General features: G+C 37.6%; 1 protein-coding gene across 1 annotated transcript in view; it reads left to right on the forward strand.

Annotated features, from left to right (window-relative positions):
• The window catches only part of zgc:101679 (uncharacterized protein LOC450058 homolog), a 15,561-nt gene continuing 703 nt past the window's right edge, over positions 1–14,858 (forward strand). Inside the window, exons 1-11 of the mRNA XM_038292859.1 lie at positions 1–134; positions 3,623–3,669; positions 7,289–7,361; positions 8,901–9,060; positions 9,193–9,261; positions 9,408–9,528; positions 9,622–9,714; positions 9,886–9,950; positions 13,588–13,669; positions 13,802–13,848; positions 14,778–14,833. Coding sequence (XP_038148787.1) covers positions 76–134; positions 3,623–3,669; positions 7,289–7,361; positions 8,901–9,060; positions 9,193–9,261; positions 9,408–9,528; positions 9,622–9,714; positions 9,886–9,950; positions 13,588–13,669; positions 13,802–13,848; positions 14,778–14,833 — 872 coding nt within the window. The 5' untranslated portion in view covers positions 1–75. The remainder of the gene's footprint in view (positions 135–3,622; positions 3,670–7,288; positions 7,362–8,900; positions 9,061–9,192; positions 9,262–9,407; positions 9,529–9,621; positions 9,715–9,885; positions 9,951–13,587; positions 13,670–13,801; positions 13,849–14,777; positions 14,834–14,858) is intronic.

Consider the following 14,858-nt stretch of genomic DNA (forward strand, 5'->3'; position numbering starts at 1 on the left):
GTGACCATCAGTAAGCCAATGGCAAAGCGGCTTCAAAAATAATTTCCTGGTTGGGTTTGTTTAGCTGTTTTGACCATGGCTGCGGAAGGCGATTTTCTGGCGAGATACCGAGCTGTGTCAAACAAATTAAAGAAGTCAGTAAGACATTAGTTTAATGTTTTAAACATATCGAGTGGAACGATTAGATAACGTTAAGGGCATCATCATTTATAATCCTAACTGCCATTAATAGCATCAAAGCTAATGCTAATAGTAGAAGGCTAGCGGTCGCTTTTTTCTCTCTGTGATTTTTAAGCTTATTTTTATAATATCGTTGTGTGTATAATGTTTGCAGCCGAATTTATAATTTATATATCTTTGTCCGCCTGTGCATTTAGTATAGTAAGCTTTAGCATTATTCGTTAGTATTAGCCGAATTGATAATGATTGAAGTGGATGTGGTATGAATCAGTGGAAATGCATCCATCAGCAGGGCAAATGCAGAGTTTATTTAAATGGTGTAAAAGGTGTAAAACCACAAAGAATAATGTTGATCTGACCCATGCTTTGATCTTTACTGAACAACTGTAATATTTAGAACGAGAGTGATTGAATAGCTAAAGCAACACTGTTTCTAAAGTTGTATTCAAACAATATTTGGTTTTATTAACGATATTATATTTATTTTGGTCTAAACTTTAAGCCTTTTGAATGTTTCTTAGCATGGAACAGTGGTTTCATAATTTATTTTAACTTTTAAGCATTTATTGATACTCCTTTTGAGAATTAGTGAGTTATTAACCCTGTAATGCCAAATGTATCATATTTGATACATACGGTTTCAAATGTTTTGCATCTCACACCTTTAGCATAATTTAATGGTAAAAACTTTGCTCAAAATCCTATTGTACACAATCAGATATACCTGATAACAGCCAGTAGAAGACTATACAAAAAATAATCTTGACTTATCGCATAGTAATAAATTATTAATATCAAAATTATTTCTGTTATTTCTTTTTACATATTTTGTTAAAAGGCCAAATAAGGACTTCAAACCCCCAAAAAAGTAATTTTCTGTTTTGTTTTATTCTTGGATCGGGCTTTAAATGGTTAAATTAGCTAGAAGAAAAATAGATCTGCTCTCCAATCTGTTCCTTCAAGTTTTCTACAATAATTTATTTTTGTTTGTTCACATCTAGGAGGCAAACAAAAAAAAATGGTGTAAGAGAATTTTATTTTTTATTAGTCGTTTAAAAATGTCGGCTGATATCTATGTGGGAAATCAGTATTGATGGCGAGATGAAGCCTCATGAGGCATTGAACCATTTGGCCGAAGTGCTTCAATGATCCCCACAGTTCATGAGGCTCCATGTGAACATGTCACCACCTACTGGTGGAGTGCAGAACTACAGTTAGTAATGTAAGAGATCCTTTGCAATATCATCTTTCTTGTTTTTTTTGTATTTTTTACCCCCCTTATAAGTTCATTTGGAATTGTTAATGTTCTGTCTGTGTAATAAAATCTTTAGAATTTTTTTTTTTTATGTAAAACGTCTTAGAAGAGAACAATAATTTTAGGTACACAGCTTTTCTGCCATTTTAGTGAAATAAGCTCATGCAGACAGGGAAAGTGTTCATGCAAATTGGGCAATGATGAGCAAAATGAAAGGTGTTAGTCAGTTTAATTTAAACATAATAGTTTTCCCACAGTTTGTGGTTTTAATCTGGTTGGAAGTTATGTGTTCAACCAATATTTTGGCTAAACCAACACATCAATATTTTGTGTTTTTTTACCAATCTAGGGCAAGGAATGCATATTAGTCATATTAGCCAAAATACTAGATGTGTTTTATCAAAACTTTTAAAGGTCTAAGGGATCTTGAATCAACATCCCACAGATTGAAAGTCCATCACGTACAGCTTAAACCACTAAGTAGCTGACATATCTACAAAAAGCAATATTACTTAGAATCCATTACATCAGTGCTTTACTCAGATTCTGATAATTACATCGTTTAATCTAACCAAACTAGTGTTAACCAACTAATTGTTGGAAAAAGCACCAATCTATTCTTAGAATATAAACAAATTCTATCCAACTCTCCTACAAAGTCCCACATCTTGACTGAATACTGAGGCTGTTTAAATGCCTGCCAAAGTTCGGGGCAAGCTGAACCACTTCCCGAAGCGGTCACGTGGTATGGAGGGGTAGTGAGTCTTCGGACGCCATCTATTTTGGCTCCACCACCAAATGAAGCGATCCTCGATACGCGCCTCTCGGAAACGCCCCCTCCAGTACTCGACACATGCCTCGAAGTCTCGGCTCATCTCATAACATCACTAGATATCAGTATTACCGTCATAGCAGATTACCAATGTTTTATACTTGTGTACCCTTTGGACAACATCAAAATCCTACTACAGCGTAGCTGTGCCTCTCTGCTTCACTATCACTGTCATGTACAAACAAACATATCAGCAATTTCTTTTATTTCTTGTTTTCGAAACAACAATTGTAGCTTGATAAAATAAACTGGTTGGTGATAGGGCGGAAACAGTTATTTGGATTAATCTTGATTAATCGATTATTGAAATAATCAGCAACTAATTTACTAATCCATTAGTATGGAGTATAGAGACACTAAAACATGCCTTTAGCTGACACAGCAACCCACTTAGAGCAGTAATTATACCAAGATTTTAATAAAATATATTTATATTTTGCATCTAAGATAAAAAAGTTTTTGTCAGTCAATATGCTCTAGCCAGGACTCCTCAATTGGAAAAGTTTTACCTGGTTTAATTTAATAAAAAATCAACTTTTCGATTAATCAAAAAAAAATATTTGATTAGTATTTCGATGAAGGACATAGTTAAGTTGGATCACAGTAAAGGCTTCACATTAATATGCCTGTGACTAACCTTTTAGACACTTACATGGGTATGGGGTATTGCAGTCTAACAAAAGAAACTGAACTACCTCCATTCTGTTCCAATTTGCATGTTTTCAAATCAAAAACAAGCCTTTGTTGAGCTACTGTATAAAACCTTGTTCTCAACGCTATTCCTGACATTCTGAATTGAAAAACCTTCCTGGATGGGAAGCAAAACATCTTCAAACTTGGAAACCAAGTCCAGTGGATTGTTTTAATTTTTTTTGTAAAGCTTCACATTAATAGAAAATGACATAATTTTGAAAATATGAAATCATCTGCTGTCCTATATCCTAGTATTTCCCCTCTTCTCTTTCTGAGCTGTAGTTCCAACATTGTGTAAAGTTTATTATTTTGGGTATGATAGGTTATTTTTTAGGTAAATTAATTGTATTGCACTGATCTCCATTGGTGCAATACTAGTGTAAACTATGAACTCAATTGAACCGCTTTTTAATTTTGTTGTGTTCACTGCTATTGTCTTTTTTGTATAGCTGTCTTTTATCCCTAAGCATACATTGCTGTCAGATGTACACCCAGTCTAACAATGCAGGTCAAATATTAAACTTCAAACACAGAAAGCTTCAATCCAACAGATATCTTCTATCTAAACACTTCTGGTGTTCCATTTAAGCTTGAAGCCAACATGCTGTCTCTAATATATTATATTAGATCAATGCTGAAAGGTTTGTGTTTTATCCTTGCAGACGCTTCCTCCGAAAGCCCAATGTAGCTGAAGCCAGCGAGCAGTTTGGTGAGTTGATCGATTACCAGCTTCAGGATTATGTATGCATGGATTTTAAAGTAGGAAATAAATATCATGAACCCATCAGACTAACTTTAAATGACATATCAATCTGATTTTACATTGGTCATCGGTCATAAAACCAGTCCTTTAAGTCGGGTCTGTCTTTTATAACGTTTGTCTAAATTTTTGGAACACAAGATGCATTTCGTAAGAACATAAAACTACTGAAATTAAGATATATAAGTGGTGAACAAGTTTCGAACAAAAAATAAATAAATTCTACAAACGATTATGAATCACTGAGTTATTTAAATCTGTCCAGCATTTCCTAAGATTTCTCCTGGGCAATCAAAGATGTTCATCAAGAGGCTGTAACGGCTCCAGTGGAGCAGTTACCTGAAACAGCCTGACAAGAACGCTTATAGTGGCATTTATTTGTTTACATCCTGAGAGACTGCAGACGTTCTCCCAGGATGTAAGTGTCAGGGACAGATTTATCTCTGGCTACCTGTTCTTTAATAACAGCGACTGTGAAAGCTAAAAATAGCAGCAGTTAAACCATGCAGAACAGTTTGGCAAACTTCTGACTCATCCAATTTAATGGGTGTTGCTGTTTCTCTAGAATCAATCCCTCAACAATATTTGAGGTCAAGATGGTTCAATTACGTTGTTCAGCAGAGGTGAAATAATAATGGATGTTATGGTAAACATTTGACTGTTTTGGGCCTGGTCTTGATGGATTCCAAAGAAATAGCTAAAAAAAAATGACCCGTGCTGATTGAGGCAAAAATGGCAGGTTCACCCGATATGATGCCACAACTATTTGGGTAAATAGCCAAACTGAGAGTAACTACTTACCACCGCTTTACAGGCTGTAAGTAGTTACTTACAACTTGTAAAGTATGAGCATATCATGTGCTTAATATTTTCCATGGTTTGCTCATAACGATATGATCTGCATGTTTATGAAGGCATTTGCACAATGAAAAGTTTGCACACACTGCCTAAGATCTGCTCTATTCTTTCAAACAGGTTGGTATATTCTAATAATACACCCAAAAGTTTGATAATCAGGCCTATAGTGTCCATAAATCTAAAGGAGCATATAGCAGCGGTTAAATCCAAAGTTTTCTGTAGATCTTTGGAACATAATGTCATAATTACTGTCCATGGATACTTGTGTAAATTGGCGACATTACAAAACTCACCTGTGTTCTGTTTTATCTAATGCCAGAAGATGGTGTAAGATATGACCAGTGAATCTAACAATGATGTAAAAAACATGTGTAGCTAAAAGGAAACCAAAATAACCCCAAAGTTCATATACCAATAATACAGATAGGAAATTCATTTTGTAACCAATTACTACCATCTTCTCCCAGCCCAGCTCCATTCCCTACATCTAAACTAGTTGTTTCATATTCTGGTAACTTTCTTAAAGTGTTGGCAAAGTATTTTAAATAGTTACCGGTATCAAAGTTAATAGTCATGAATTTTAAAAAGAAATCACATATTATTTTGCAGTATTGACTTTTTATATCACCTTATTTCAGTTTATTGTGATTCTAATGCTGATCTGATCTAGTTTAATCTTGTTATTTAATATAAATTATGATCAAACCTAAACATGTGCATTACCTGTGGTTGTTATTGATTAGAACATATTTAAATACTGTAGCTTTTAAGTCGATGATGGAAATAATTCCTGGTGATGTCCTGATATGACTTTTTGATTTCTAAGATACGTTGCTGCAGATTTATACATTGACCTAATACGGTATTAGTACAATTCATGCATATTTGTATTTCTTCTTTTATAGTTTAGAATGTTCGAAAAAGCTGAATCAGGTTAAATTTGTCAAACAGAGAACAAAAATCAACAATAATAAATATGAGAACAACTGATCCATTAAAATTTGAATGGGTTACATAAACTACAAACAAAAGCAGAAGGTTTCTATTAGCTGCTTATATTGGAGATGTCAGATCCAAGCCGCTAGATATCACTATATTCATTCGATTTCCGATATCAACATCGGATTGGGAGATCCCTGAAAATGACAACTAACACAGCAGCCAAGGTTTCAAGTTAACCTGACAGGATTTAAAGGTACACAATGCAACCAGTGTTGATTTTCCAGTGAGGCTCCCTCCAGAGGGCGAAAGTAAAAGTGCACTGTCGTAAATATGCTCAGCTGTTCTCCTGGTTTCTCCGTCAAGCCAGGCGCGGTTGTTTTGAGCTTAGCAGCGAATGACTAACGCTGCGTTCACACTGGATGTAGCTGGCACGACAGAAGCAGCGAGTTTACATGCAAAGGTCCCGCAGCGCGTTTTGAGCTGCAGGCGCAGCACGTCTGAGCGGCTGCAGCAGCGCGTCGGGTGCGTTTAACGCAGGGAGAGAGACACAGCGCTCATGATCACTGCTCTTAAACAGTTTATTGACGCCTAAATTAACTTAAAATGCAGAAATCTGCCGGCAGAATATGCAGTTTGGATTATTTAGATGAAAAACACCTACCAGCTGCCGCGGTGAACCGCTGCTGATGAAGGGATCCATACTGTCGGCGCCCCGCTGGTATGTGGGGGTCTGAGCGGCTCCGACAGAAAAAATATTGAAGGCAGGATAATAATCTGAATGAACTGACTGCACTGATTACGTTTTCAGGTGTATTTTCTCACTTAAACACATATTAAAACTACTTTATTCCCACTGATCACAGCAAATATAGCTGCAAGGCAGAGAAAGGATAGTGAAGCTCCGCCCAATGCGCCTCAGACACACTTTTGCAGCCAGAGCAGCAAAGCTGCTTCAGCCGCGCGTCAGTACTAACTGGTACAAGCAGCAAAAATGAAGCAGCAGATGCGATTTTGCTGCTTTTGCTGCGTGAACGTAGCATAACTGCACAAAGATTGCCACTGTGCTAGCAACGAGCATGCTTTTAACTGGGGGCGTGTAGCAGTTCTCGCCGTAAAGCAAGACTGACTCTCACGAGACTTCTGAGCCTGTGGGTGCGGGTCGGTGCTCCTGCAGTTGCAAGTGCAGTATTTCCCCCACAGACCACCAGGGCGGCCGAGAATACCTTTGTTCAACCTGAAATGACTCATTTAGTCATCCATAACGTTATGGAACACATTAATTAACTGAAAAATGTTGCATAGTGTCCCTTTAAGGAAAAGTCCTCAGAAGATGCCCAACTAAAAAAAAAAAAAAAGCTAAACATAACTTGACCCCAAATAACTAAACTCATCATGTTTTAACTGGAAAATGGGAGTTAAAATAAGACTTGAAGCTACAGCTGTTAGAAAAACAAAAACAAAGCAGGTTAGTTTATGTTGAATGAAGACCGATAATGGCTTAATAGTACAAGGAAAGCATTTCCAACACGATCAGATAGAAGTTTATTCTGGTTGTTTTTTTTTTGTGTCTGTCTGTGGTTCTGCAGAAGCTCTCATTGATTCCCACTACCTCTCTCTAATGCCGCTGTTTGGGTGATAACTGTCTAAACAGGACGCCGGCGGCGCTGTGACTCGTTCTGCCCCTGTGATAACAGGCAGCAGCTGCTTTTAGAGCAGTTTCACTGTTTTCCAGTTCATCTGTGTCTTTCTTCTGCCTCTGTGCTTCCAGGTCAGCTGGCGAAGGAGCTGAAGCAGCAGGACTGCCTTCAGTATGCTGCTTTCTGTAACCTGGCCATGGCTCGGTGAGTGCACGCTGGGAGGGGGGTGTGGGGGGTTCAGTCTCATATGGATAACATGACTGAGTGAAGGGGTTAACATGTTTGGAAAAAAAAAAAAAACTGTGATGATTGTAATATGGATTTCATGCAGAGATAACATGCAGTGATGCTCTTTATGGTCTCTTCACCCTGTTGTCATCATGTTCTTCAATAATCCCTCCATGATTTTGTTACTGCATAAATATGTCTGTCTGCAGTAACATGTGTGCCTTTCTGAATCTCTGCCTTAATAAATGTCAGTCAGCTGAGTTTGGCTCCAATCTTTGGCCAAATCTGTGTTACTGTGTGAAAACAATTCCAAAAAAAGCTAAAACACAAGTCGCTGGACCTTGTTTTCAAGTTTGAAAACAAGTGGAAACAAATATGGCAGCGGAAGCACCAGAGTGCTGCCAGATGAAGCATGTTAAATATCTTCCTCTAGGTTTAATTTATTTTTAATTTTTTTTCTATTCAAATATGGAAATAGTCTAAAGCAAGGGTTCCCAAAGTAGGGGTTGTAAGAAGGTTTTCACAATAAATGTGATGTCATCCCTAAGGGTACATGGAGGGCCAAAATAGATCTTAAAAAATTGCAAATGTGAATTTCCAATGAAAGGAATTTACCTTGAAATAATAAATGTAAACGTTATTTATCTAAAAAGAGGATTCAAATATTAGATATACCATGAAATAATAACATGCACAATTAAGTTTCCCATTAAATAATTCAGATAATAATTAAAATGATAACTTTAGCTATTAAATGTTCTTTTAGAAATGCTTTATTTATTGAACACATGATTTTAATATTAGATGTACCATGAATTTATAAAATGCAAATAAGAAAAATCCTCAAAAAATGAAAAGGTTACATTAATAAATTAAAACAACTAAATGTTATTTAAAATAATCTACATATTAAGTTATTTATCTAACAGCTACAGTACAGTTAAATAGTTAAACATGAAAATAAATCAATAAAAATAACTTCAAAGTTATAAATCAAATGATTCATGTTATTTTAAAATGTATTTATTCATATAAAACATTATTTGAACGTTAAACATACATGAAATTATAAAGTGCACACTTGAATAATAAAGTCAAATTAATTTACAAAAATGAATGTAAAATGACTAAATTATATATGTTCATATAAATATAAATTATCTATTTGTCATATTCGTCATTTAGATATTAGATTTACAATTAAATAATAAAATGCATAATAGTTAAATGATCCATTACATAGTTTAAAATATAAAAATATCAGTTAAATGTTATTTAAAAGATATATTTGTATTATAAATTTTATTGATTGAAACAGCTATATGCATTTAATGGGGTCTCCAGTCTGCGGCACAGTTATCTTTGGGGTCACAGGCTGTGTTATTAAACATGGCAGCAGCACAGTGTCATGTACTGTATGTGAGGCTAAAGCTACAGCCGGGCTGAGGAGCCAGAGAAAAGCTGGCGTCTCTCTGTCTGTTTTTTATTCCTCATTCCCAGTGGGTTTATCTGCAGGTGCGAGCAGACTCTCTTTAATGCTCCTGGAGAAGCTCTGGCCTTGACCGAAGCTGCTCGTCTCTTCCTGTTATCTGAGAAGGAGATCCGAGCCCTGCAGGCGGCGGGCTTCGATGAACACCTCCAAGCTGCTCTCAACTGCTACAGTTTTGCCATTAAGGTGTGCAGTGTAACAACAGTAGAAGCATATTTAGAGTGAAACATTAAAACAGGCCAGTGTCTGCTTGCAGAACAGATTCCCTGACTGCATTCTTGTGTTATGACTGAAAGCTGACGTGAAAATGTGTTGCAGGTGTACATCGAGATGAACCAGCCTGTGATGGCAGCCAGCCTGTGTTTGGAACTTGGCAGCGCGCTCAAGGTTTGATCACAGCTTTCAGCTGTCTCAGATGATTAATGAAGCCGATTTCCCCGTTTTTTTTTTTTTGTGTGTTTTTTTTTTTAGGTTTGCTCTAAGTTTTATCTAATCCAAATGGCACATGGGTCTTTTTTTCTGCACTTCAACAGGAAATGAACAGACCAGGAGAAGCCATTGTTCACTTCCAAAGGGCGGCAGATTTACAGACCCAGATGCCCATAGAAGCGCTGCTGTCAATGGGGGAAATAGCCACGTGTAAAATCATCACACGTGAGTAGGATCTGCTCATTTGGAGGAGATTGCATGGTTGCCCCGTGCTGGGCTGGATTCCAGATGTCCGACTTTGTCTCCTCTAATTTACAGGTGACTATGACGGCGCTTTGTCAGTGTTCACAGAGATGCAGCTGATGTGTCAGGAGAGAGGGCTGCAGCTGCCAGGCACCACAAACCCTATAGGTGAGGAAACGATCAAATCACGCTGATCACAGATGCTGCAGATATGCTTATTATCTGGATCCCTCATTTATTTTACTTCATCCTTTAACATCAAAATTGGTTTCCAATTTCACATTGTTTTATGTCGTCCTAAAGTTGATCTTTTCCTTCTCGGTTTTCATGTTTAAAAAGGTGCCTTTATGGACATTGTGGCAAAATGTGAGATATCCAGAGTGCTTCTGCTGATGTTACTAGAGGTAAGCTTGGAAATACAAATATATTACTTATTTTACAGAAAGACACGGTCTGCAGAAAGTATTCACACACCTTCAACTCTTTAACAATATATAAGTAAAGTTTTTGTCAAGATAGATCAAATTTATGAAGGAAAAGGATAATGCCATATGCTTTTTTATGTTTTATAATGTTTAAATTAATTTTATCATCAGCCTTCCTGAGTCGATTGTTTTCAGAACCACCTTTTGCAGCAGGGATTCTGTTGGGAAAATCTCTCTGTTAGCTTTTAACATCTATAAACTAACATTTTTCCCTATCTTTCTTGGTAAAATACATTCAGCTTAGTGACTCGGCATGAAAAACATCCGCAACTATCTATTCTCAAGTTGTAAAACAGATTTTCTCAGGATTTAGGACTGAACCTTTTTTCTGGGCCAATCTAATCCAGGACTATGTACCTGGCCTGCCTTGATCTGATTTGACCAGATTTCTGACTAAAGTGTTAAAGCATACTAAGAGTGATGACCTGCTACCCACCATGAGCCCACTCCTCCTAGGGTTGTCACGATACTAAACTTTTCAACTCGATACCGATACTAAGGAAAATATTCGATACTCGATACCATTTTCGATACCACAAGGATAAAAACAAAGACTCCAAAAGTCTACAGAAATATTTTCATTAATAAATAAAATACAATAAATAAACACAATAAAGGTTGTATGCTGTGCATAATATTAAGCAAGCTTGATAAAAAACGTATAAAATTCAAATTAAGTGTTCCTTCCTTGGCTATGCTTTGCACACATAACAATGACACTAGCCAAACCAGTTAAGAAACAAAAATCATTCTCAGCAGCTGCACCTGTTACAAAAAAGAAGTCTGAAACTGAAAAGAGCACAGAATTATTCACTCACACAGTGTTCTGAGCATTGTCCTATATTCTGCACTTTAGATGAATGACTGCTTAGGTGCCACTGGTGACGGCACTGTATCGATACTTTTAAAAACGAGTATTGTATCCGGATACAACATTTCAGTATCGATACTTTTTTGAGTTTCAATACTTTTGACAACCCTAACTCCAGTGTTGTGCCTGAACGCGTTCATTGAACGAAAGTTCATGAACTCGTTCATATTTTGGGCGAACGTGAACTGAACGTACTGTATTACCGCCTGATGAACGTTATTGTGAACTCGTTCATTCTGGTGTCCGTGAACGGCACGCTCTCTCAGTTCAACTCCGTTCAATAGGTTGCCAGATTTCTATAGAGCCCTCCAGGTGAAACCCCGGCTAAATCACACCGTAAACAGGCCTTAATATGTAGCGGGAAAAACACCCAATCTGGCAACACCAGCTACCAGCGTCGTAGTCTACAGCCGCGTGCGTCATCAAAACAAAATGCAGCGTGGAAGCCACAGCAGCATGGAGGCGACCGTGGATGCGACAAAGCAGCAGTATGATCACTTAAAACAGGTTTATGACCAGGTGGTCGGTGAGGATGATGGCAACAAGTTTGCCCGCCGGCTTTCAGTAAAAAAATCCGCACTTCAGTAACCTTAAATTCCTACCTCAGCCTGGTCCCTCAGTTTGTGTTAGGAGCTCTTTCAAGCTGGGCACCGTTTCCTTCACAACACCTGTCCCATCAACCAGGAATCACAATCAGAAATACTTTAATAATGCCAGGGAGAAATTAATTTATTTACATTACTCCATCTGTAATAGAGTGACTATAGGACCCCGCTCCATCTCGCCATCAGTTTGGGGGTCCTTGGTCTGGAAAACATAGAAGACCCCTGTTCTTGAGGGTTTTACTATCCATGTAACTTGTTTGTTAAACCTGCCTGGTATAATTTTCCAGGATTCCTTTTTAATATGTATTGAAATGGAATTTCAAATGGAAAAAATTATTAAAATAAAAAAAAACATTTGCACCTTAAAGACTACTTTCCTATTTTTCTTTTAATAATTCCTCATAAAAAAGACCATTCAAGCAGCACATTTTTCCTGATGTTTTTGAGAATATACTGTAGGGGTGAAGGCTGCAGCTGCTACTAGTGTGAAGTGAATGGACAGCAACAAAGCATTAAAGCAACAATGGGGAAATGCTGTCCCCTCAATGCTAATGTAAACCCTGGTTGGATAAGGATTCAAAACTGGATATGAAGATGAAATCTGACGCACAGTTTCAGTGTTACAACTGATAAAATAATGGCTGTCTGTGGTTCTACAGTAGGCTATGGTGTAATTGAGCAATACATGAAAAAAAAACTATGAACTAGTTCATTTTTTGGAACTGTGAACTTAGTTCAAAATTTTGAATTATGAACTATGAACTGAACTAGTTCATTTTAAAATGTGTGAACTGAACTTTGAACTAGTTCACGTAGAAAGAGAACTTTCCCAACACTGCCTAACTCCTCCATTAAGGTCTTGGTGTTTAGAGGGCAGCAGTTTGTCCTCTTCTGGAGCCGTGGAACTTCCTTTATCTTTGTTTAGTAGCTGAATTCTTCTACAGAATTTCTTAAACTTTCCCCTGAATTTTGGCCTCTGGAGGCAGAAAGGTTGCATCTGATTTATGTTTGGGTTTCAGAGATCAGAGTTTTGTTTGTAAAGCACTTACCCTGAAATCCCACATCCTCCATCACCTCCCCGTTCCGCTGCGCTCCAGACCTCCTGCCCAAAGCAAAGCCTACAGCCTCCCATCTTGCTTCACTCAGACTTCCTCTGAGCTCGAGGAGAGCATGCGCGATGTTATTAAATTAACAGGTGCAAAACATGTGAAAATGAACTCTTAATTTAATATGATGCATAAAAAAAAATCCCCATCAGCATCCAGCATATGTTCAGTTTTTGCCCAAATATTTTCTTCTTGTTGTAGATTTTTGTAACGGGGATAACTAGAATCATCCAAAACTGCCTTTTTATGAACTGTTTGTTCTCTACTCCCAAACTCGGTTGATAAAACTGTTAAGCATCTTGGTATAAAATAAATATTTTGATGGAGATGAGAAATCTGCTTCCTGGTATGTTGAAAAACCAATAGTTTGCAAATAAACAATGTTAGTTTTTTTGAATATATATAAGAATTCTGCTATAATTTCTAGTTTAACGATCTGTCGTTACTATGTTTTAATTTGACAAGCCGGATGTTTTCGACGTTCTTTTTCCTGTTTGGTGTGATTGCAATAGCGGATCTTGATCTAGCCGGACCGGAGGGGAACAAAAAATAGCTCGGCTCCGTATTTTGACAGTGACGGACAGAGAAGACGTACATGGACGGGGACGTGGGGAGGAGTAGCGGTGGATGTGGAACAGCTCTCATTGATTAACATGACAGACAAGTATTCCACATGACGTACGTGAGCGGGGCGGAGCGCTTTCGGAGTATTTCAAATCTGGGGGTCAACGGATCACAGTTATGTTCTGCATAGAATCCAAATAAAATACAATGGAACAGGAGAAAATTGGTTGATCAGAATGCTTGAATATTTCATATTTTCATCACTCTGTAACGATTTAGAGAAAAGCTACCATAAACCGTCAAACTCAGCAACCATAAAATCTGTTGGAGTTGAGGCATTTAAAAAAAAAACAACAGCTGTAGGTCATTAAATCTTAATGGCACCACCTCGGTCTGTGTTTTCTGTGCAGCCTCCACCTCAGAAGTTACTACCAGAACATGCTCAGACCCTGGAGAGATATGCATGGGAGTCGTTTGACCCTCACAGCCAAGGTAGATGCTTCTTAATACTTTGATCTGTTTTGGAGGAAGTGAATGACTTCAGTTCCCATCCAACCTAAGAGCATGAATCATTTGGATTGCACTGGCGGTGAGGGTAAATACGAACTTTGTTTGTTCTTTCAGTGACCTTCCTGCCTGAGAATGTGTTCCTACTTCTGCAATCTGTGGTGGTGAGTTTTTACCTGACCTTTTCTGCCTCACACACACAGTTTTTCATCATAGCCTTTACATGACAGCGATTAATGATTCAGTTGCATTGTTTTTTGTCCTTTTTGCCGCATTCTTACTCTTCCCTACTTGGCATCTGTGTCAGTGCTGTTAGACTTTTTAACTGCAGCTTTCAAGTTCTCACGTTTTGCTGTTCAAAGTGTTGAAATGTGTCGTTTTTCAACCACAAAGTATTTTCTCTATGTTTTCTGTGATAGCTTCCCACAAGGTAACACATGATAGTGAAGTGGAAGTAATATAAAACATGTTTCCCCTCATTTTGACATCTAAAAATCAGTGGCATTGACAGCCACATGTTCACTTTCCAGCTGGATAAAGGTACTAAGCTCACAGCAGACCTACAACTTCAATGCATATTAGTGTTAAATCGACCCAGTGCTTATATCTAGTGGAGAGTTTTGGAACAGAACTGGACCCACATGTTAACTGATGCTCTGAAACCCACCTTACCTGATTTCACGTAGAAGAAAAGTCAACTTTTATTTAGACCTGCAGAGCTGGCATACTTCTAAAGGCTTGAAGCTTTTTTTTAGATAAATGTTTATGCTGTTATACAAAGAGTTTATTAGAGAACTGAAAACCTTTCAGATGTAAATATTTAAAATATAAGCTATGCTTTATTTTATGCACTGCTGTGTGCATTGAAGTTTTAAACGTGCAATAAGTGGAGGCCTTCAAGTGGTATAACTACTGCTGTTAGGTTTGTTTGTATGTAAAATACCTTTAATAAAAGGGGAGGGTTTATGCCTTCTTGTTTTGCTGCCTGAGCTCATGTTATGAGGCTTTAAAAAGAAATCTGCAACGTTACAAGGCCGTTTGAATCTGTAGTTGTGTTTTTATTAGTCCTGGTTCTGACGGATCTGTTCTGCAGATGGCGTGTCAGGAGAAAGACACAGAGTCCCTGAAGTCCTTGCAGACTGAGCTGTGGTGAGTGTTGAGAAATGTCAGTTTT

This window comes from Cyprinodon tularosa, unplaced genomic scaffold (assembly GCF_016077235.1).
Source record: "Cyprinodon tularosa strain WSP-4 unplaced genomic scaffold, ASM1607723v1 ctg318, whole genome shotgun sequence".
NCBI lineage: Eukaryota > Metazoa > Chordata > Actinopteri > Cyprinodontiformes > Cyprinodontidae > Cyprinodon > Cyprinodon tularosa.